The sequence below is a fragment of the Haliaeetus albicilla genome, chromosome 18, assembly GCF_947461875.1.
Source record: "Haliaeetus albicilla chromosome 18, bHalAlb1.1, whole genome shotgun sequence".
Lineage (NCBI taxonomy): Eukaryota > Metazoa > Chordata > Aves > Accipitriformes > Accipitridae > Haliaeetus > Haliaeetus albicilla.
This window is the reverse complement of record NC_091500.1, coordinates 15,588,227-15,612,628: the sequence shown is the minus strand read 5'-3', so window position 1 is coordinate 15,612,628 and position 24,402 is coordinate 15,588,227. Positions and strand designations below refer to the sequence as shown.

Sequence of the window (24,402 nt, the reverse complement as noted above, 5' to 3'; positions counted from 1 at the left end):
AATTCTGAAGCTTCATTTTACAGATACTAAAGACAGATGAATACAGATGTAGTTCTAAAGTATTTTACGTATTTTTGCAAGCTAGAGCCAAAAAGACATCATGGTACTAGGCTAAAGCTATGCTGTATGTAAACTCTAGAAACTGGAAGGGACCAATTTAAGTAGTAATTGATCATAATGTTTCTTCTGAAAATTGCTACGGTATTGTGGCATCACAAGAATCAGATCTAACTGCTAGCTGCCAGCACCACGTGTAACAGATTTAAAATTTTCACATCAGTTTTAATGTTTGTAGCTACCCAGTGAATTCCAACAAAGACAACCCAACATGGTTCATTAGACTGACTAAGACTACTGAATATTTTTATAAGCTTATTTTATTTCTTTGCTGTACAAAGGCAGAAATGCAAACCATCTCAATAAATCAGTAACTACCTAGACATGGTACAGATATATACAAAAAGCTCAAATTATTTAACTTCAGTGTTGATACCATAGTTAATGCAGAGCTGGATGCAAACAATGCAAACAGCATCTACACAGTATAAGGCATAACTCTCGTGACATTTACATCTTGTTCTTTATAGTGAAGGCTTCTGACACACCAGTTCTTTGTTAGACTCGTATCTGACAATCCTGCTTAGTAGTAGTGCAGCCTCAGAACTGAAAAGTGCATTTCTTTATTATATACATTCTCATAAGGATTGTGGATTATTCCAGAAATAGTTTTCAAATCTTCATTTTTAGAAGTAATTAATTGCTTATGTTTTCTGTCAATTAAAATTATTTCGTAAGCTAAAAATTACCATTTTCCCAAAGCTCTGTTGATCACATGCAATTATGAAAACAAAGCTCCTAAAAGCAAATGTAGGAACTGTCATCTTTTGACTTGGGAAGATAAGCAATTCTGTGAAAGCACTCAACCAACCCACTGCTGTTTTAAATTTAAAACACTTTGGAGTATTTCAGGTTAGTAAGTTTGCAGATCCAAGCAGCTTCAGAAAAGCTCTATAACACAGATATTTACATTCTGTATTAGATTTTTGAATTGCAATTAATCTGTCACCTCAGGTGGTTTGTTTTTTTTCTTCCTCCGGAGATCTCACTTTGAAAGCAAAGTAAAAAAAGGAATACGATTACTGTCATTGTAGGAAATATAACTGAGTCATTTTGCAAGCAAAATAAAGTAAAAAATTGCCTGAGATTAAAAAAACTCTTCCCCTCAACTATAAAGCAGCACTGCTAAAAATAATTTATCTTTTGTGTTCTGAGCTACCGCAATTCCCGCCACATTTATTTTTGAACCACAACATCCTGCAGCATTGGGGCTCTTGAGAAACTCTATTCCAGCCAATCTTGTTTTAGGAGATCAAAAACTACATTCCCCCTTCCGCCTGCCCTCCCTTAGACAGGGCAGTAATGAGCCAGAGCAGCACACTCTCTTGTTTGAAACAGCATCTTAACTCTAATGACAACTATTTCAGCTGAGCTGCTGGACTCTGGAGTGAGGCAGCTGAGAACTGACACACATTGTTCCATCTGCAGAGTGCAGCGCTGACAGGAAACCAGTAACGAGCAAAGGAAGGAAAGGGTCAGGGAACAAGAGTGCCTTGCTGTGTGTGCACATGCCTGACTCTCTGACCTCCTGCTGTTGTGAGGTAACACAACAGCACAGATTTCTCTTTCAGGCGTTTCCTATACTCCCACACATCCTGGCCCACAAACTATGCCCTGAAAATTATACTTGTACAGTACAATTTTCAACTTTACCAGAATGGTATGACCGACTTAAAAAAAAATTACATGGGGATAAAAATGTAAATGGAAGAAATTACCTTCATCAGGAGTAACCGATGGCTCAGTTTCAGAAGTGACAGTATCCAGATCTTCAAAAGTTTTGGCACCTGGCTTCTCTTGTTGCACCTCACATAGATACACATCAATGGGTCCTTTCGTGCTCTTCACATGTACTTCTATGCAATCCTATAAAACAGTGACTTGCATATAAACCAAAGAACAATCTTACACACCTTACACAGTTATCTATTTTTGCATGTATTTTAAAGCCAATAGATTAAGAACAGAACAAATACAGGAATGACATAACTATTTAAAATTGTGTTACTAGTTCTACGTAAATTATGACTATTACATAGATTTGTAGGCCGATTATTAAGCACCATTAAGCTAACAAGATTTCATTTTTGATGAACATGCACTTAATGAATCTTTGTTTAGTCTTTTTACTAACCTTTAGATATGTGACAAAGATTTACTATACGTTTAGGAAAAGTAACAAAATTTAAAACTTGACAAGTGAATGCCATGGATCAGAAAACAATTCAGAGCACATAGCAGCTTTAATAATATAGCAAAGCAACTACATCGTATTACTTTTACTGCTTTGCTTCAGCAGACATCACATTGCAAGGCACAGAGCAAATCAAATTTAATGGACAATGGACAGAAGATTCTGTTCTCTCTAAAATACAGGCTTTTAAATCCTGCCTTCTTTTGCTTCAGGAAGCCTCTGAAATGTTATCTTTTTCATCTCCACAGGATGAGAGCCAGCTCTTTTTACCAGTGAAACCACTGGAGATCTATACAGCGGATCTAAAGTCTTCTGGTTCTATTGATTCACATCTTCTTTTCCTAGGATACCACCTCCCTTTCTGCACACATAGCAAGGCAAATTTGATGACTATGCAATTAAGAACATTACAAAAAATGCACATGCAAAAGGAAAACAGAATTACAGCTTAACTTGTTATCTTAAGCTTACTTCCAGTATTTCCCCTCTTTCACAGCACTACTTTAAGCAGTGGGTTCCCAGTATACAGGCCCCAATGCAGGTGCAGTGTGACTGTGTGCAGAGGGCAAAGTTATGGCTCCTCTGTATGACCTGAATGGGAGGATGCGTGTTGTACCATGAGGTGAGGGCAGGGCAGAGCCCCCCACCTCCATGAAAAATCCATCTTGATGTGAATGACTAGAGTGCCAAAATGTTTTGTGAACCACACCGTGCATTTCGTACTTTAATATCAGAGTAACAATATCCATCTACTCATTAAGCAGCGAGACAGCATTTACATGCTGTCAAGATCATTATCAAATCACGCCTATTGCTTTGTTTGGTTAGACTTACAGTTTTTGTAGATTTTGTACAGCTCTTTGAGAGTTTCATTATCCTAGTAAATTATCGAACAAACTGATAGGGGAAATAAGTAACATTTATTACAGCTGTTCCATTCTCTCTAGCAAAACAAAGTAACTAAAGCTCAGACAGGTTTACTGTTTAATAATTTAGCTAAACAGAAAAATACTGAACTTAAGTTTCTTAGACTATTATCTCTACAGCATTTTATAACAGAACACAAGAACAATAAAGTACCAATATTTGCTACACATGACAAAGAAACTGGAATTCAATTACTGATTGCTGCTGCAAACATCAAACTTGAGACCTTTTGTCCCCCTAAGAGAGAAATGTATAAAACTTACTTCTTTAGGAATTGGTATTTCCAATTTGGTTTCCTCTGGAGCTTTGATTGCAATCACAATCTGTTCTTGAAATGCCCGAATGCTACAGATATCTTGACATGTCACATAAGCTAGTGTATACATTGGTCAAGGATTCTGTAAAGTAATTTGCCAATAGGCAGAAGTAAAGAGTATGATGTTAAGATATACTGAACCACAATACCAACTTAAGAAAACTGTTAAATAGTTCAGCCAAGGTTACTTTAATACTAGCTTTGTAAAATTAAGTATTCGCTAATAAGTGGAAAACCTTTTTTCTTTATTTCTAGGATGGAAAAAGCTTTTAAAAAAATAGATATTCAATATTAAAAAAACCAAACACATCTGACAAAGTTTTCACAGATGCTGTTCTAAGTCTAGAAAGCCAAGGGAGGACTGCCTTGGAGAAACTACTTCTTTGTTTTGTAATAACTATGCATATAAATATTTTCCTGGAAAACTATAGAACTATTTTCTTAACCAGAACAGGTAAGGTGTAATGAAGAGTTTTCCTGATATCATACAGAAAATGGGCACACTTCATTTGAGCACAGACCTTAACATTCTGCCGGACAAGGAAGCTAAGTAATATTTTATTGCAAACCAAAGCCAAAATCCAATGTTTATGTCATATTAATAGAAATCCCTTTTCTATTATCAAAACTCATCTGAAAAACAAGACTGCATTGGAACCTCTCTCAAAAGACAGAACAGTATTAGGACACAACCAACATACCATTATACCTTCTTGGCAACATGCCACTGGGACTCTGTTTTGGGTCCTCTTTCTCATCATACTAAGCAACTCAACCTCACTGGTAGGTTGAGACCTGCCCCTGAGACAACTTTACTCTATAATGGAGAGAACACGGTGATAGTCAGGGTAGTAAGACTATTGCCACACTTCCATTCTTCTGCAGCAGAAAGGTCACACAAGTAGCACTCCCCTGAGAACAGGCTAGATCGTGCATGATACTGCAAAGCAGGGCACATGACTAGTATACTCTAATGTAGAATAACCAAAAAGTCTCCTATTAGAAAACTCATTATCAAGTATTACTGCATACCTGTGGTATTAGCCCACACCTATGACTAAATACCTCAGTACTTGCAACCAAAACCACACGTTAAAGCAATGCAAGAGCTAAAAGGATATTTTGCATTTTCTTTGTCATCTGTTAGTTCAAATAACTGATGAGCACAATCCTTGATTAATTCATCCAGAGCTTCTTCCATGGCTGACAAGTCAGAAAGTTCATCTTTAAGGTTTTGCTGCTCTGGTGCTTTTCCAACAACTTGGTCAAGATTAGAACCTCTAGAAGAGTATGAAAGTTGTCTAGTAAGTTTATATAAATAAAAGCCTGTTTATTGAACACAAAGTATACTAATAGAAAACAACGAGGAACTCTAGCATCCTTTGCTGAAATACAATTCATTCTGCTTTTCACTTGATACTTGTTAATATAGTAATTCAGATAGCCTAAGGATACAGAAGAACTTAAAATATTTTTACCTATTAAAAGTAATTCAATATGCTTAAAAATACTCTCAAAGTTATAAACATTACTCAACATTGTTGGGTTTTATTGTTTCAGAAATTAGAAGTTTCAAAGCCAACTCACACCCACTGGATAAGATTCTTAGATCTTTTCTGAATTAAGTGGATTCCATCCAACACATTTGTGATGTCATACACTCTTCGTTTTCGTACTCCAAGTGTTGTTGCTACTTCATTTAAATCAAGGACACCGTCTGGAGCTGTTTTGACAAGATCCATGAATTTTCGTGTCAAATAAACCAAGGATGCATCAAATCGAGGCTTTTTGAGTTTCAGAGTTCCTGTAAAGTTTTGATAGAATATTTAGGGTAAACTACTACAAAAGTATGAAATGTTCCTAAAAAAAAAAAAGTGATGAAGTAACAATGAAGATAAAAGTCTCGAAGCACTGCAATTAACACTGACATTAAAATGGCATCATATAAAGTCTATTAACTACATATACCTTCATTTGTTTGCAATGATTGCATCTAAATAGCAAGCATGCACCTTCATGCTTTCAACATTCGTGACTTCAGACTGCTAGTACGGATATTAATAGTTGTGTAACTACATTCTGTAGGACATGAGCTCAGACTACTGAATGAATACCAATGAAACCTTCGGTTAACTATAGATAGTGTCAGGGCACTGCCAGAGAACTGCAGCTCTATCATCTGCTCCATGACACTGTTAAAATGTTTTTTCCCACCCAGATTAACCAGTAGATCTCCCAAATAACATTCAGGCATGGTTCAGGACTTAGCTTGGTTTCAGGGACTGCTTCAGTCTGGACATGACCAATCTGTTCTGGAGTACAAGACCTTAATATATGGACAAACTCTGGTTGTACTATACGGCCTCAGGGCAAACAAATTGGTCATGCCATTGTTGAATTTACTAATGCAACAAAGATCTACAGTTACCAGGACACCATAAGTTTAAGAGAGATGCCTGTGCTATGTGTATCCATTACCAACATATTCACAGAAACAGCAGAAAAGTTACTGATGAACAGCTTGTTTAACTTTAGATTGTTATTTATGTATGCATAAAGCATAAAAAAGCATGTATTTTTGAGGCACAAAAAAGATGTGGTACACGTGCACTCATCTGATGCTATAGAGTCAATGAAAGACTGTCAAATCCTGCTGTTACTTGTCTTTTCTCCTGCAAAGCAACCAGGTATTTCATATCTCAAACTGTGTCACTGAGTAGCATTCCAGTTTAATGCCTCAAGGGAACGTGTGTGTATGTGTGTTCACGTGCATGGGTGCATGTGCAAGGAAACTTCCCTAGAAAACACTCTACTTCAAGCTTCAGTATTCCTCCCAAGATGAATGAAACATGCACTTTTACTCATAGTATATCATAATGTCCTGGGTTCAGTTGGGATAGAGTTAATTTTCACAGGAATCTGGGAGGGGGTACAGCCAGAACAGCTGACCTGAACTAGCCAAGGGGATATTCCATACCATATGACATCATGCTCAGTATATAAATGGGGAGCGGGCTGGGGGGAGGAAATAATCGTGCCCTACGTTGGGTGCCAAAAAGGACTGTCATGGTTTCAGCCCAGCCGGTAACAAAGCACCACGGAGCCGCTCCTCACTCCTCTCCGCTCCCCTCTGGTGGGATGGGGAGGAGAATCAGAAAGGAGGAAGGGGGGGGGGGGGGAGAAGGAACCTCATGGGTTGAGATAAGGACAGTTTACTGGGACAACACAGAAGTTACAACAACAACGGTACTAATAAAACAATATACAAAACGAGTGATGCACAGTGCAACTGCTCACCACCTGGAACCTGACACTCCACCACTTCCCACAGCTCCACCACTTCCCACAGAGAAAGAGAGCCTCCCCCCAGCCCCCTCCCCATTTATATACTGAGCATGACGGCACATGGTATGGAATATCCCCATGGCTAGTTCAGGTTAGCTGTCTTGGCTGTACCCCCTCCCAGATTCCTGTGAAGATTAACTCTATCCCAACTGAACCCAGGACACACACCTATTCTATGGCTGCAAGACTGTGCACTTTTTAACATGAAGCGACAGGTTCAACAACTCTGTTTTGGACTGTGTTACCATGAGATGTGTGAGGCTATCCAATTGGTGAGAAAAAAACAACAACAAAAAAAAGCAAATTCACTCAAGCTTGTATTTACATTTGTTAATACCAGTTGAAAATCAATGTTTGCCAGCACAATGTTCTAGTTTTCTCTAACTCACTTTTCCTGTACATGATTTTCTTTATAGCAGTGGGAAGGTATACTTGCAGCGGATTTAAAGAGGAAAAACTATGAAGAATGTGTTGCTTTGTATCTGTTGTTTCATTTAGTGTGCAGCATTCCTCCTGTTCTGCCTATATTGGATACATAACAATTTCTCATTTGTTTACAGCATGTACTCAGCATTGTAAAAAAGCATTAAGTACTTTAAGAATAATCTTCATACACAGAACACAGCAACTTACTTCTCACAAACTGTACGTCATCATCCACGTTCAGGTTGATCATTGGTGGCTGGGAAAAAAAAAAAACAACAACTGACATAAAATGCTATCTACACAGGAAGCTTCTCCAGAAGAAATCCCCAAATCAACTCTAGATGCTACAGCCATCAGAATGCTGACAACTCAACAGATATTACTGTGAAGGAGTGTCACTGGATAGAAGGTATACACGCTCACTGATTCCTGTCAGAATTTTTAGCCCTTAATGTCAGCACATCTCCCTCTGTCTTGGAAAGCAGGAAACACCACTGAACTCCCTAATGCTCAGGCAACGGTCACAACACAAACGGATACCTGTATAAGCTCTACAAATACAAGCTTCAGCTATTCCATGTAATGGCTCACATACAGAAGATACGCTGCTATTATACAGCATTGCAATTACATATTACAATACAAGACTGGCAGCAGAGTCTGCTCTCGTCAAGAAACTGACACGATGAGCTTAAGTAGGTACTTCATTCCACCCTCACCCCAACTTAACAAAAGGAGTATTTTCAAATTCAGATTCATTCCAGTTGGAAAAGACCTGAGAAGGTCTCTGGTCCAACCTCCAACTCCAAACAGGAACAGCCATTAGATCAGAGCAGCTTACTGAAGGCTTTACCCAATTGGGTCTTGAAAATATCAAGGGATGGAGGCTACACCTCTCTGGGCATCCCACTCCACTGCTTGCCTGTCCTGGGAGTGAAAAAGTTTCACTTTACATCAAGTTGCAACCTCTCTTGCTTCTTTTGTTTCAACGCATGGCTATTTCCTTTCAGCCTCCCATCATTCATGGCTGTGAAGTGTCTGGCGCCAGCTTCTTGTTAACTTCCTTGCAAGCACTGAAGGGCTGCTGTTACTTAACAAGCTCCCGCCACAGTTTATCAACAGCCTCCTGTACTGGTGGGCCTAAAATGGACACAGCATTCCAGAAGCAGCCCACTACGTGCCAAGTAAAGAAGAATCACTTTCCTCAATTTGCTGGCTATGTTCCTGCTAATACAGCCTCATATGCCTCAATGCCAGGGCACAGTGCTGGTGCATGTTTAGCCCAGTCTCCATCAGGACACCCAGATCCTTTCAGCAGGGTGGTCCCCCAGCCTGTACCACTGCAGGGTACAGGCCTAGGTGCAGGACTTCCCTCTTGAATTTTCAGCTTCCTTGGTTTATGAAGGAAGTTTATGAGGTGTCTGATGACCCATTCCACCAGCCCATGCCTAGCTGTCTACAGCACCTTCCACACCCATAAACATTATGAGGGTGCCTCTCATGTCCTCCTCCTGTCAACAGGACAGGTCCCAGGATAGACCCCTGAGGAACACCACCTGCAATCAATTTTTGGGTAAAGCACGAACCCCTAACCACTCCTCTTTGAGCCTGATGATCCAGCCAGGCTTTTTTTATGCATCTAGTAGTTTAAAATCTGTAACATCCCAACTCAAAGAGGAGGATGCTGCAGAAGACTGTTTCAAAAGTCCTGCTAAACCTAACGTAGATGACATCCAAAGCTTTGGATCTACAGATCTAGTCATTCCATCACCAAAGGTGATCAGGTTGCAAGTACAGTCATGTTGGCTATTCCCAATTGGTGCCTTCTTCACGTGCCTGGAAAGAGCTTCCAAGAGAACTTGCTTCATGATTTTCCAAGGGACTGATGTGAGGCTGGTGAAGCTGTAGCTGACCTCTACAACCTCTCAAAGATCATGAGAGCAACCTCACAATGACGTCAGCCAGCTCTCTCAGGATGTACCCCAAGTGGGTCCTACAGACTTGTCTGGGTTAAGATTTCTCAAGAGATTCCTAACTTGACACTCTTCCATTGCTGATTCTTGCTCTCCTTGAATTCTGTCTCTTAGACACAAAGCCTAGGGCACATCAGTTCTGAAGACACGTGCAAGAAGGCAGAGTACTTCAGCCTTATCTGTGTCCGCTCTTCCTAGATCACCTGCCCCATTTAGCAGCAGGTTCACATTTCCGCCCACCCCCTTTACCACTAATGTAGCAATAAACAGTTCTTCTTGTCACCCTTGACATTCCCTGCTACTTTCAACACTAGAACTTTGACTTTCCTAGCATCATACCTACATGTCCAGACCATGTTTTTTATCCTTCTGCTTTATAGCCTGTCCTTGCTTCCACCTCCTGCATATGTTCTTTTTGCCCTCTCCGGAGTGCGAGTATAGCTGTGCCCATCCCTCAACACATTTACTTGCTGTCATGAGTATCAGGATGGAACGCCCCTGTCCTCTTTGGCTCCTCCAAATTTCAAAGTTGCCTCCCCTAAAATCTCAACTTCCTGTTGCCTGAATAAGCCCAAGTCGAGGTTCTGTACTCTGCTACCAGCCTTCCTCACAACACTCAGTGTCTTGAACTCCACTATTCCACGGCTGTTACAACCAAGGCTGCTAATGATTACCACATCCTTGACTTCCCTCTTTATGAGAAGCAGATTCAGGAAAGCATCACCCCTGGTTGACTTATCTAAACATCTACATAAAGAAGCTGTACCCAAGACCCTTTGTTTCTTACAATCATCATCTCCAATAATAAGAAATTTCCAATTACCAGTGTAAAAACTCATGTAAACCTTTTCATGGTTTTAAGACAATACTGCCAAGTAACATTTAGCCCAGCAATCAAGGTTAATAAAAACAAGCGCTTTTAAGAAGCTTCACAGAATTAAAAGTAAGGCCTGTTTTTTTGTCAGCTACCTCATAGCATTACTAAAAGTAGCGGTGGAAGCTGCATGTAAGAAATTACCCGAACATCACAAGTGTTCAGAGACGAACGGAACGCACAGCTGTAGTGCGTTCTTCTTAAACACAGCCACAACCTATTGAACTCGATTAAGAGGCTACAGGTAACACAGCTAAGAAAACCATCCCTTTGCACTATCACTAACATCCCGACGTTTTCCTTTCCCGGACAGCCTGCTCAAAACGCAGCGAGGGAGCCGCTCGGCGCACCACTCTGGCTGGGCCTGCCACATCTTTCCAGCTCGGGGACAGCCGAGAGGAAGGGCTTTCGGGAATCTCCTTAAAACCTCCCGCGGCGGCAGCAAAGCGCCGCGGTGCCGTCCCGCCCTCTCCCCGTCCTCCTCTCCCCGCCCGCCGTGTACCTCACTCACACGCAGCGTGTCCGGCCGCAGCGGCCTCAGACGCTCCCACTTGGCAGGGTTGGCCATGCTTGCCCGGCCCCTCCTCCTTCCTCCGGCCGGCCGGCCGCGGCCTAGCGCGGCGGGCGGGAGGCCTCTCCCGCCCTGAGGCGAGGCGGCGGCGGGAGGGCGCTCAGTGGCCTTCACGACGAGCCTACGAGTCCGTGTCGGAAGAAGGCGCCGCCATCCCCACCCCACCTCCGGGAGGAGGGGGCGGCAGGGGCCCTCCCGCCCTCACCGCAGCCCGTTATGGCCGCCTCCCTCTCTCTCCCCCCCCGCCGCCACCGCCGCCAGCGGACTGTTGGGCGGCAGCGCGGAACGCCCGCCCCTCCCCGGCCCGTGCGCACGCGCCCGCCCGCAGCCTCCCCTCCCGCCGCCGCGGCGCGAGCGAAGGTGACGACGAACCTTCCCCCCACGGGCGGCGAGGCGGCTGCTTCCCTTACCCACCGGCCCCTGCGGCGCGCTCGCGCCGCCACCGCCCCGCCCACCCCCGCTGTCCCGCTTTCCCGCCCGCCTGTCAGCGGCCGCGGAGAAGGGGCGCAGCCATCCTGCCCGTCCCCTCAGCGCGGCGGGCCGGTATCTCTTCAGGGGAGTCCTCTCCTCTGAGCGCCGGGAGGAAGGAGGCTTCGCCGGGTATCGCCCGGATCGGCGTTTCCTCCGCTCTCATCACCCTCCAGGAGCGGCGGAGAAAAGGATTTGCTCGCCCCCTTCCTCCGCCGGCGAGGGGAGCCCCCTTAAGCATTGCAGTGGCTAAAGTGGGTCAAAACGAGGAAGGTCTCACCACTTCGGTTACTGCAAGGAGGCAGGTTTTTCTTCCTTCGGTGTACAGCATGAGAAAGGAGAGAGCGCCCTGCCCAAGCTGCGTCCTGTGAATAGGTGTGAGAATAATTGGTATTGCTTTCTTGCCAAATAATCTGCTTCTCTCACGACTTGCTAGCATAAGCAGGCCAAAGCTGTGTATGTCACTCACCAGAGAACAAGGATCGCATGCCCATGTCAAGAATAGGTTAATTATGAGAGGTTTGTGGGTGAAGGACTAGGTATGTTACTCGAGGGCCAGAGAGGAGCCGATGAATGTGGCTTGTCCTAACTAAGCCTGTCCATTTACCTCCCAGCAAGATGTCCCAGATACTTTCCCAAATCCCAACTCCTTTGCTCCTGCCCTTTGTTCCACACTTCTGATAACCATTTGCAAGCACTGACTCTTGCCTTGCTCATTTGTCAGCATCAGCAGTAATCTCAAAATTCCCGATTCAGTACGCAACTCCTGTTTGTCAGACAAAATCATTTCTTTAAAACACAACTCCTCGTCAGATATCCGATCTGTCGATTGATTGCCCTTTATGGCAATTAACTGTCCTCTACCATATTGTACGATAGGTAAGTCAGTCATGGAGTTCTTTTGCTTAAAGAATTTGTGAACTATTTTGCTTTCCCCACCTACACCTTTGGTGAAATTTCCAGTTACTTCCCTTCCTCGTCCTCAGGGCAGGTGCTCTGGAGAAATGTGAATTTCATTGGATGTTGTGTAAAACTGCCAGTCTGGTATGAGAAATTCAAAGCCGTGAAGAACTTCATCTAATATGTCAGACTGGACAGGTCAAATAACTCTATTATCTTGAAAAAAATACTGAATTCATTTTAATTTACTAGCTGTTTCATATGCCTTCAGGTTAGACGTGCCTTTGGAGTAGCTTGTGTCACCACAGATACATCAGATGCCTTCATAGAGAATGGAGTTTTCTTCATAGTAACCAATTTTCAGTCAATTACTTGCATGGTAATAATTGTCCTGGTAGAGCTGTGTAGAACTAAGGTGCGTTGTTCTCACGGTCTGATAAATTTATAAGAAAAAAAGGGGGGAAAAATATGTTACAGCTCCTCAAAGGCATGATGTCTGTTTCAGGATACATGAATCCTTGAGTTGTGCAGTTAAAGATGTCACGTGAATGTTGCTTGTCAGTATTGTAAGAAGAGCTTAGACTGCTGCAGATGCAAAAGGTTTTCCTGTCATGGAAGTAACACATTACTGATGTGTAAAAAAGCTCATTTTTCTATGGGCAACATGATCCTTGCTAACTACTCTATGGTGATAAATGTAGTCCCATAAGGAATGAATATTTCTCCCCCTTTGTTATACTCTTAACTGGAAGATGTGTATTACCATTGTAATCACAGGTTATATAAACCTGATAAAGCAGTTTTTTTCCAGCTGGAACAGCAAAATGGTTTGGAATAGATGTTTTGGGCCACTTTAGTTTGGGGTGATGTAAGGAGTGTGCCAGTGTAAAAATCATTGAGTAGGATTTTGATTATGGTTGGGTAGTCAGATATTAGGAGGGAGGCTAACGACTCATGATTTGAGGATTAGGACACGTGAATTTCTGTATTAACCCATGTGGAAAACATTGCATCAACATTTAACTATGCTGTTGTTCTAGCCAGTCATAAGATCAAATTCTGTTGTTCCTGTGCTTCTCTGTCCTTTACTGCTGACATATCTGAGCAAAGAAAAGCCCCATGTGGGCTTTTCAGATTCGGGAAGATTTTGAATGAAAATTATAAAGCCTAATTTTCTTTTAAATGAAAATTAGACTTTGAAGTAACTGACTGGACTATCAGGAGTTTTGGCTGTGGCGTTCTGTTGATCAAAGAGTTTGATTCTATTGTGTTCTTATTTACATTTTATAAAGCTGATAGTTAAATTTATCCCACATTCTTTATTACTCTTGTAGAGGAAAATGTAAATTATACCCCATTTACTGTTATCTTATTGCATATGAAAATGGCTGTGCATTCTTTTTAATATCTCCAGACATTAATCGTACAAGACATAATGCTTAAAATGAAAGACTTGCTTATTTATCTGGAATCGTTTTCTTTGGTTGCACTGATTCTTAATCTACCACCAGGGGGCAATAATTCGATTTCCTAAATCTGATCTTTTAACATTAATACATACTAGAATAGTGGTTTCATTAAAATTTTTGAGGGACTGCATGTGAAAGTCAAAACATAATTTTCTTAAAAATGCTTTATTTGTGTAATTTACTATTTTACTCTGCACTACTTAGGCATGTAGGTTTTACTTTTATTTTGAGCGTATGAAGTTAGACTGCTTTGTAAAAGTTTTTACTGGTGAAGTTCATGCAGCAATATAATGGTGCAAGGTTTGGATTTCACGCAAAACAGGATTTTTTGTGGGTTTTATATTGCCATTCTAATATTTAAAAATTTGTTTTGAATGCCATTACTTTCCTATTCTTTCTTTTTTTTTTTTGTTACACTAATGTCCTTTTAATATTTATCAGCATATATATGTAATCCTGAATTTGGGAACTATATCACCTGACAACTACCTTTATATCCTTATATGATATGTATTTGTTTTGTTTACGTACATAGTAGTTCCAACATACTGCAGTTAAAGACAAGGCTGCCTTCTGTAAAAACCTGTACAATTCTGTATCAAATGCAATCTTCCCTGTAATGATAATAATCTTGTAACTGGATCTTCCATTAGGTGCCTATGTATTGTTGAAAAGATGAGCCAGAGGAAATATCTTCCTGCAAAGATGCAAAAGTACAAAATCACGAAAGACAGAAATAGCTGTAAGTATCTGTTTAAACTACATAGAATCATCCATATTTTTGTATATTAGTATGCCTGTCTGTATAAACTTCCTAGCCTCCCTAAGGTCCTACTAAGGTCCTTACCACTGCATAACGATTAGGCATAAAGGTGTGGAACATTACTACATAATTTTTTATGCTGTAAAATATGTTGATTTAAATCTGTTTCTGGTAGTAGTACAGTCTTTCTTGATGTGCTCAGCTTAATCTGACTGAAAAAATTTGTTCCTGTATACATGGCAAATAGTCATCCATTAATTTAAGAAGGCAAATCTCTTATTTCTTCACTTTGTTGTATGAGGAAGATTGAGTCAGTTAATCAGATCTGAGCAGCACAATGCTAAACAGCATTCTCTTTTCTGATGTCCTGAATGGCACACCTGAAATAAAATTAAAAGTCATGGATGTGGTATCATGTTGGAGACGTAGGTTTTAGGACGTGATATAAACTGAAGCTCCTACTTTTTGTATCTGTAACCCAGAAAAGAAATTATATAGATGGAAAAAGTACCCTTAAGGTGACATTAGGGTTATGTAAATAGCAAGTGCTTGCTGCATATGAACACTGGTGTCTTTTATTGAAAAGGTTCGGTGAATAATGTGTTCTTGGTAAGGTTTTGAAACTTGGCAGCAAGCCATCTCCCATCTGAAAGAGTCTGAGGGTTTCTAGGCAAAGGTCTTAACAGAGCTTGCCAGAAATTTTCATCCATGCTAAGGAGTTTATAAGCAGAAGAAGATTCCTGTTGCAAAAGGGCATTATTATATTTATTGTTTGTACCTTTTGATACAAATTTTTTTGCAGAGGAGGTGCAAAATTGCCTGATGTATTCAATTTTGTCAGCTTTAAATGAAGTATGTCCTCATAAGATGGTTATCTTTACATCACGAGTTTCAAAGTATTTTTGAAGGTTTTTTTTTTTACTTTAGGTAAAGATTTCCCCATTGCAGTTTTTGTATTATTTGAAATTTATTTTATTACTTAATTTTATCTCATAATATGAAAAAGCGTTCTATAGCATCTACTTGAAATTAGAGTAACTTGCTCTTATGTGTGCACTGAGGCTTATGATCTAGCACATTCATTGATGGTGGGGTTGTCTCTAGGTGCATAAAAGTCATTCTAACCTAACAGGGAAGTGTTTGGGTTGGCCACTGCCATCCTTTCTTCCAGTTTCTCACTCTGCCTTATAGCAGTGAGAAAATTAAATTGCTGAGAAATGTTGGGGCACCTGTTCTGTGCTGAGGGAAGGGTACAGGAGAAAGAGATTCTGGGAAGGTGGATTACCTGCCACTGGGAGGCATACTGTAGGAGGGTGCTGGAAAAACAGAAAACACTGGGAAAATGCAGGAAATCATTTAGATTTTGGAGGCACCCGCATTCCAACCGTCCATGCTGTGTTCATCCAGCCCCAGGGCTTTCTTGTTTCACCATACCCCTTGTGAACAGGTCCCAGCCCTCCAGAAAGGTTAGATCACCTCCATAGCCAGAGCATTAAAGCTCAGCAGACTTTTCTACCCCTCTTCTTATCCTTTCCTTCCTCTCGCTTTGCCACCACAAGCAGAATAGAAAGTAGGTGTTACCACTGATAAAACAAAATAATTTGCCATTGTGGAATGGCAAAATTCAGTTTTGCCTGCAATACTGAGGAACCTTAGAATCATTGAATCATTTAGGTTGGAAAAGACCTTTGAGATCATCGAGTTCAACTGTAAACCTAACACTGCCAAGTCCACCACTAAACTATGTCCCTAAGCACCATGTCTATGTGTCTTTTAAATATCTCCAGGGATGGTGACTCAACCACTTCCCTGGGCAGCCTGTTCCAATGCTTGACAAGCCTTTCAATGAAGAAATTTTTCCTAACATCCAATCTAACCCTCCCCTGGTGCAACTTGAGGCCATTTCCTCTTGTCATCACTTGTTACTTGGGAAAAGAGACCAATCCCCACCTCACTACAACCTTCTTTCAGGTAGTTGTAGAGAGTGAGAAGGTCTCCCCTGAGCCTCCTTTTCTCCACCTTGAGGTGATTCTGATCAGAAGGCATATTCTAAGAAATAATAATAAATTATTTGTTTGTAAATGTCACATTTATCGAACGATAAACCCTAGCAAAGCAAAAAAAAAAAAAAAAAGGTGGAGAGTTATCTTCTTTATTGCACCAAATCATAGAATTATAGAATCATAGAATAGTTTTGGTTGGAAGGGACGTGTAAAAGTCATCTAATCCACCCCCCCTGCAATAAGCAGGGGCATCTTCGACTAGACCAGGTTGCTCAGATCCCCATCCAACCTGGCCTTGAACATCTCCAGGGATGGGGCATCCACAACCTTTCTGGGCAACCTGTTCCAGTGCCTCGCCACCCTCACAGTAAAGAACTTCTTCCTTACATCTAATCTAAATCTAACCTCTTTCAGTTTAAAGCCATTACCCCTTGTCCTATCACTACATGCCCTTGTAAAAAGTCCCTCTCCAGCTTTCTTGTAGGCCCCCTTTAGGTACTGGAAGGCTGCAATAAGGTCTTCCCGGAGCCTTCTCTTCTCCAGGCTGAACAACCCCAGCTCTCTCAGCCTGTCTTTATAGGAGAGGTGCTCCATCCCTCTGATCATTTTTGTGGCCCTCCTCTGGACCCACTCCAACAGGTCCATGTCTTTCCTGTACCGAGGACTCCAGAGCTAGATCCAGCACTCCAGGTGGAGTCTCATGAGAGCGGAGTAGAGGGGCAGAATCCTCTCCCTTGACCTGCTGGCCACGCTGCTTTTGATGCAGCCCAGGATGCGGTTGGCTTTCTGGACTGCAGGCGCACATTGCCGGCTCATGTCCAGCTGGCTCATCCACCAGTACTCCCAAGTCCTTCTTTGCAGGGCTGCTCTCATTATGGTAATGGAATTACTATAATCCTATTCCTCTCATTTCACACACAAAAAAATTAAATGGTTTTTCTAACTTGATCTAACAAAGATGATGTCTCTCTTTACAAGTTTGACTTAACTTTGTAGTCTGACACCATGTCTTTGAACGCGACTCTGGAACAGCTGAAGTTAATTTCTGCTACTTGTAGCCATCATTCTAGCTGAGGTGACCCACTCAGTTTCTTAGATGCATTTGTTTATAGCTGTATTTAATGACCTTTTCCCAAGAATAATCAGACTGGTGTATTACCTAACTAAAATGCAGGCATGTGCTTTGAGTTTTGGTTACTTTTAGTCACATGCATGGGGATGCCTGCATTTTGGCCATGTAATAAGCATGCCATATGACTGAAAATGCCTAAGATGTTGATTTTCTTACTGTCAGAGTGAAATATTATGGTGATTGTTGTTGCTGGTTTTTTTGGGTTGGGGTTGGGGGTTTTTTTTTGGAAGTGATTGGATATGTATCCATCCTGCACTAGAAAACAACTGCTTTTTGGTCATGAGTGCTATTCCAGATGAGGAGCAGGTAAAACTCAGTGTCCTAGAAAGAGAGGGAAAGAAAAGTCTATGGGCCAAATTAATAGTTCTAGTAGTGTGGATCACTGTAGATTGTATATTGAGTACCTGGGATTCATATGATTAAAAGGAGTGATTTTGAAAAGACAAGTTAAGAATTTCCTGCAACATCTAGACATAAAAACTGGACAGGATTTCTTTCCTCTGATAATGACTAGAATGTTTTAAATAGCTGTGAAGTGTCTTGCATGATTTTTGTGAGAGTGTTAAAGATAGCTTAGTTCCTAGCATTTCAACATCAATTGAGTTTTGTAGTAATTAGGAAAGTAGTGATTAAGTGGTGGTTACCTTCATTGGTTACTAAGAATCTGATGCTTAGTGTCATTTTAGTTTGTGAATATGTCTAGTGCTAACTTCAGAATACATCATGCAGATTTTTTTCATTTCCAATAGATATTTATATTATGTGTAATTTGATTATTTCCTCATTCTTGTAGCTACCTAAATATCTCACTATTCACAGAAACCCATCCCCAAGATACTCTTTCTTTATCTGTCAAGGATATTTAGTATTTTTCTTTTAAATGTTATTGCTTATATAATTTATATTACCTCAGGTAAAGTTTGTAACATAAGTAACTAGTTTCTTGCTAGTTTATTAAGAGGCTTAAAAAGACTGGAGGCCCAGTGAGATACAAATTAAAAAATAGGTGATAGGCACCTAAAATTATTATTTATTATCAATAATGCAAAATAAATATTGACTCATATCAGAAAGTGAATTCTTGAAAGCAGACTTGCCTTTTGTTTGAACATTTTAATCACACTGAGTATCTGTAAACTTTTAGAAGCTTCTGTATATTTTGCATAAAACAGGAGAACACTGCATTTTAGTGATTATAGCTGAATTGAAATGCTGTGCTAAAATTGATGCCTGGGCTGGAATGATCTGGCTCCTGGCTGGTTTTAGAGGTGTATAGCAGGCACTTGCTTTGTTCATACAGAGAATGAGTCTTCTGGACTAGCTCAGAATTTCATGGCTGCCATGACAACCCTTGGGCTGTTCCACAGATCTTTAGGTTCTGCTCGGAAACCTGGGCTTCTGCCAAAAATATCATTCTGTTGTTGAAGTTGGACAGGCAATCACTGTCTTTTGCTTCTGGAGTTCATAGTGTAGCTGTTCTAATGAAGCCAAGAAACTGCTTTGGTGGTCTATCATTGGAAGTTGAGAGGAACAGCCAGCCTTGAGGGAAAATACCATTTATTTGCTAATATAACTCCATTGAGAGCTTGGATACTTTTGATCTAGCACCACACCACTGCCATCTTTGCAGTGGTATATGATTTACAAACAGCCTATGAAGAAGCAATGGAGATTGTTAGAAGTGTCTGAGGTAGAAGACTTGTGCTAAACATGGCTGATGAAAATGCACAGATATTTGAAGACGTTATGTTGTGACTACATCAAGGTATAATAAACAAAAAGCCACTACATCATTGTATCTTTAAATGTTATGTGATGTACTGTTTTAAAACATTTAGCATCTTTATGAAACTTGGTTGCCTCTACTGAATTATTGCATTGATGTTTTATGTATGTGAAGATTTTTCATCTCACTTTGAGAAAGTTGCTAGATGTGTTTTATTAAAAGGACACAGGAAAGTACACAGAAAACTTTGCTTCCTAAGTATATGTGGTACCAAAGTATGTTATTTATATTCTGTCCATGACAATGGACAGTAGGAACATCCATTTTCAGAAAGAGTTCAAGAAACAGAAGTCTAAAGTAGTGCCCTCTCTGGAGCATCAATTTGTAAGAAACAGTTTGGAGAATTCCTGTCCTGCAGATATCCTGCATCTGAGCTGCCCACTGATGGACCAAACTCCATGTGTTCACTGGATTGATTTTTGAACCCTTTGATACTTTTGACTGCTGTTACATTCTGCAGCAGTGAGTTCTTTTAATTATTTAATTATAAGTTGTTTGAAAAAACAAATTAACTTTGTTACAAATATGGCCCCTAATCTTGTCATTGGGTGCTCTGTAATTCTTGTGTTATAAGAAATTGGAAGAAATTCTTTTCAGTTCACTTTTTCCATATTACTCCCAACTTCATAGATCTTTATCAGTTACCTATTTTCCAATTCGAACACTCCTAGCCAATGTAATCTGTTCTGTGTGGAAGTTATTTCAAATCTGTAGTCACTCTTCTGTGTTGCTTTTCTGTTCTGCTATAGCCTTTTCAAATGTTGTGACATTCGAAAGGAAGAAAACTGTAATTTGAAAGGAAAAAAAAAGAAAGGGAAAAATGGAAATTTTTTTTCCCCCAACATGAGGACAGTAGAGCAGTGGAACAGCCTGCCCAGAGAGGTTGTGTAGTCTCCATCCTTGGAGGTTTCTAAGATGCAACTAGATAAAGCTCTGAGCAACCTGGCCTCATCTCATAGCTGACCCTTCCTTGACTGGGAGATTGGGCTAGACACCTCCTGTGGTCCCTTTGAACCTGAATTATCGTATGATCCCATGACCAGATATGCAGGCAGTATGCAAGGAGTCTACAAGTGTAGACTTAATACAATGTCAAACTGATATTTTCTTCTTTATTCTCTATTCTTTTCCTAACACTGTGTGCCTTTTTGACAACTAGTAAGCATTGAGCTGATGTTTTCAGAAAACTGTATACAGTGCTCAAAGACCTCTTTACTAAGTGGGTAAGAGTCCATCATTATGCACATACAGTTAGCAGCTGGAGCAAGAGCAGAGAAAAAAGAGCATCAAAAGGTGGTATTGTGAGGTGTGGCTTTGGAAGCAACATCCCTCCATTCTCTCTGTGCTGAGTTACTTCCCTGAACTTGGACAAAAACAGGTAGCAAGGAGGAAATATCTTTGGGATTGCTTGGTTCTGTGGCTGCTGCTGTTGGCTGAAACACTGGCAAAACTGTTGGTTGAAAGAGAAAGAGTTGTTTGCTGTGAGGGGAAAGGATTGCACTTCATGGCACTAGCATGGCCATTGCCCCTGGTATGCTCCTGCACTGGAGAGAGTGAGCAGAGCTGGACCCAGCTTTGGTTCCCTGACCGGTGCTGGTGGCTGCTGCCTTCTGCCTGAGCAGCCTCTACCATTCTTCCTTCTCCCACTCTCTGGTAACTCTTCTGGCCAGCTGCTTTTGCTCTTCCACTAATCTCCAAATCTCTATAGAGTATCCACACATGAAAAACTGTCTGGCTGGATGAGCCCAAAGGGTTGTGGTGAATGGAGTTAAATCCAGTTGGTGGCGGGTCACAAGCGGTGTTCCCCAGGGCTCAGTACTGGGGCCAGTTCTCTTTAATATCTTTATCAATGATCTGGATGAGGGGACTGAGTGCGCCCGCAGTAAGTTTGCAGACAACACCAAGTTGGGCGGGAGTGATGATCTGCTCGAGGGTAGGAAGGCTCTACAGAGCAATCTGGACAGGCTGGATCGATGGGCCGAGGCCAATTGTAGGAGGTTCAACAAGGCCAAGTGCCGGGTCCTGCACTTGGGTCACAACAACCCCATGCAGCGCTACAGGCTTGGGGAAGAGTGGCTGGAAAGCTGCCCGGCAGAAAAAGACCTGGGGGTGCTGGTCGACAGCTGGTTGGATATGAGCCAGCAGTGTGCCCAGGTGGCCAAGAAGGCCAATGGCATCCTGGCTTGTATCAGAAATAGTGTGGCCAGCAGGACTAGGGAGGTGATCGTCCCCCTGTACTCAGCACTGGTGAGGCCGCACCTCGAGTACTGTGTTCAGTTTTGGGCCCCTCACTACATGAAAGACATTGAGGTACTGGAGCGTGTCCAGACCTGGAGCACAAGTCTTATGAGGAGCAGCTGAGGGAGCTGGGGCTGTTCAGTCCAGAGAAAAGGAGGCTGAGGGGAGACCTTATCGCTCTCCACAACTGCCTGAAGGTGGCTGGAGATAGGACAAGAGGAAATGGCCTCAAGTTGCGGCAGGGGAAGTTTAGGTTGGATATTAGGAAAAATTTCTTTACTGGAAGGGTTGTCAGGTATTGGAAAAGGCTGCCCAGGGAAGTGGTTGAGTCACTATCCCTGGAGGTATTCAAAAAGTGCATAGACAAGGCACTTCAGAACATGGTTTAGTGGGCATGGTTGATGGTTGGAGTCATTCATCTTGAAGGTCTTTTCCAACTTAAATGATTCCATGATTCTATACTGTCAGCATCTTGCCTCTGACTTCTTCCTGCCCTGACTGCCACTATGGCTTGCTAGAGCTACAGGGCAGATCTTTTATTGCACATCCATTGTTTTTCATTTATTAGTACTGAATTTAACCTGCCTTTTCAATCATCCACTACTATGAGATATGCCTGCAGCATTTCACAGTCTATATCTGGGTATCCTGAATAATCCGTCATTTCACTGTTCTGCGCTGTACAATGTATCAAGCTTTGTCACAGCAGTGTTCACCTCCTTCTCCAGATGACTGGCAAGTATGCTGAAAGACAGTCCATCAGTCAGTCATTGGTGTCCCACTCTCCCACTCATATAGACCACTCTTCTGGTGCTGAAGTTGATTTAAGCTATGCATGTCTTACCTTACAGCTAGTAGTTCAGCAGCTTCGTATTTGGGTAAAAAAAACTCTGGTCCTGGCGATATGTTACTTCCAAATGACCTGTCCATTCTAAAGCTTCTTTTGCTGACCATCAGGAAGAAGTTCTGACCTTCAGAAGTTGTGCTGACGTGACATCTCCAGAGTGTTCTAGAAAAAGCATCTAACTGATATTATAGAGATCTTTTAGCACCAAAATAGATGAGAAATCTGATTCTCCTTTCTTTTTTTTACCTTTTTTATTTTTAAAGTTTACTGGTTGTTAAAATAAAAACTCATTCAAATTATGAGCTCTAACTTAGTCCTCTTATCAACTGCAACATGAACAGCATCAGTTTGGAGGTGATTACTCATACTTATCTGGAGTTTGTTGCTGTAATGATTGTAAGGAGTGTTTCTGGTCTGAAAACTTTGTTGCACACACAAACTTCTGAGTAACTTTCTGCTACAACTTAGGAGTGGTACTATTGTCCTTTTGGGTTGGTAAAGGCTATTGGAAAGTAGTGTGTATACTGAAGGTTGGCAGGAAATATTTCCGTACATAGGGCAAGATGGCTCTAGTTCTTAAAAAGCATATTGCAGCCCACAACTCAGGAAGGAAAGTCTTGATGATGGCAGTCTGGCTAATTGTCAGAAGTTATCCAGACATTTAGGTCTTTACTTTGCCTTGATTTTTGAAGAAGCTCTGCACTGGTTTTGAGACATGAGATTAATTTGGTTCTTTAAATTAGGTGAGACACACTGAGGTGCAAGTCTTCTGAGCATGAAAATAGGCAGTACACCCTTTTGCTGCAGCACAACACTGTAGCTCATTTCTGAATATTGAATGTAAGTGTCAGACGCATTTGGTTAAGTTTAAACAATTTGCCAAGAGCCACACTTGCTGTGCCTTCAAGAGGGAGAGGAGGATAGAACACTGTGCTGTGATATAGGTCTTGCTGCAGAGGAGAAGGTGAAAGAAGCTGCTTGATTGAAACACATGCTGAGCATATGAGATTTAGCGAGTCTGGATTATAATTTTTTCTTAAGTCTTCCTTTCTGGGAAAAATGATTGAGATTATCACGTTAGAATAAATAGACTAGTTCCTTAATTTCATTTCAGTCATTTAGGTTATCATTCTCAAGCTGGATCAAATCTGTGTTGTTTGCACTAGTTACTGAGCTTGTCCCAGCACTGAATGAAGATAAAGACTATGTTCTGATTCTTTTCATATTGATCAAGAGTTTTACAAAGATTGATCAATAGATTGTTTTGATATGGCGGATATTGCTGTTGTGCTCAAAGAGTCTTCTTACAAGGTATCTTTCTTTTATTTGTGGGATGATCCAGGAAATGTGAGCAGTTGTTTCTCTGCCCTGTGGACCACCTTCTGCTGACCTTAGATGTGTCATGTCTCCTAGTTGCCGTATGAGGCCACCAACAATGAAGAAACATGGGCTAGGATATCTAAAGTTTTAAGATAACTTGTAATTACTACACTGTCATTGTGTCCGACCTTGGCCTTGCAGTAGCTAACTTGCTGCTTAATTTTAAGCAGTCAGTAAAAGAGACCTCATGAAGTAAATGCCTAATACATCTTCATACATCACCGGAGAGAGTCAGGTGCCTCTCAAGGCCTCCAGAGGGAGATCCTGTCCACTTAAGTGTTTAACCTTAAGCAGACAAGATCTTTTAGAAGTGCTCAGCATCACCTACCTCTCTCCACAGTCTCTGTAACAAACATAAACACTTTAAAAAGACTGGTTTATCGTGTTTCTAAAATTAGGTCCTTAAGAGGAACATGTTGGCTAGTTGTAATTACATGTGATTTTTGGAAGCTGCATACTGGTCACCTGAAGGTGCTTCTAGTCATCATAACTGCTGAAAGTGAAAAAAGACCACTTGAACACATTTATTATTCAAGCTGAAAAGTCAGAGGACGTGTGCCTGTGTTTTCCATGATCTTAAAGTTGATTATTTCATAGCTCATAATCTTAAAAAATACCACTGGTTACTTTTTCACTTTCATTCACTATTGCATCATCAGATTGTACTGGTATT

At 41.2% G+C, this 24,402-nt stretch overlaps 2 protein-coding genes across 5 annotated transcripts in view; one reads left to right on the top strand and one right to left on the bottom strand.

Annotated features, from left to right (window-relative positions):
- Nucleotides 1-359: 359 nt before the first annotated feature.
- On the bottom strand, nt 360-11,172 carry E2F6 (E2F transcription factor 6). Of its 4 annotated transcripts, none has more exons than XM_069805797.1 (7): nt 11,116-11,172; nt 7,533-7,581; nt 5,142-5,358; nt 4,676-4,834; nt 3,502-3,616; nt 1,836-1,983; nt 360-1,105 (listed from the first exon to the last, which is right to left on the bottom strand). In XM_069805797.1, exons 2-7 carry the CDS (start codon nt 7,573-7,575, stop codon nt 1,068-1,070), a joined length of 720 nt encoding a protein of 239 aa, XP_069661898.1. In that variant the 5' UTR covers nt 7,576-7,581; nt 11,116-11,172; the 3' UTR covers nt 360-1,067. The 4 variants fall into 4 exon arrangements, with proteins under 4 accessions (XP_069661898.1, XP_069661896.1, XP_069661895.1 ...); XM_069805795.1 differs by lacking the exon at nt 11,116-11,172 and adding an exon at nt 10,675-10,997 and having other exon boundaries at nt 5,148-5,358; XM_069805794.1 differs by lacking the exon at nt 11,116-11,172 and adding an exon at nt 10,675-10,995.
- Nucleotides 11,173-11,257: 85 nt separating this feature from the next.
- GREB1 (growth regulating estrogen receptor binding 1) overlaps nt 11,258-24,402 on the top strand; it is a 115,220-nt gene continuing 102,075 nt past the window's right edge. The window contains exons 1-2 of the mRNA XM_069805786.1: nt 11,258-11,586; nt 14,234-14,322. The gene's annotated coding sequence lies outside the window, so the exon portion shown is untranslated. The remainder of the gene's footprint in view (nt 11,587-14,233; nt 14,323-24,402) is intronic.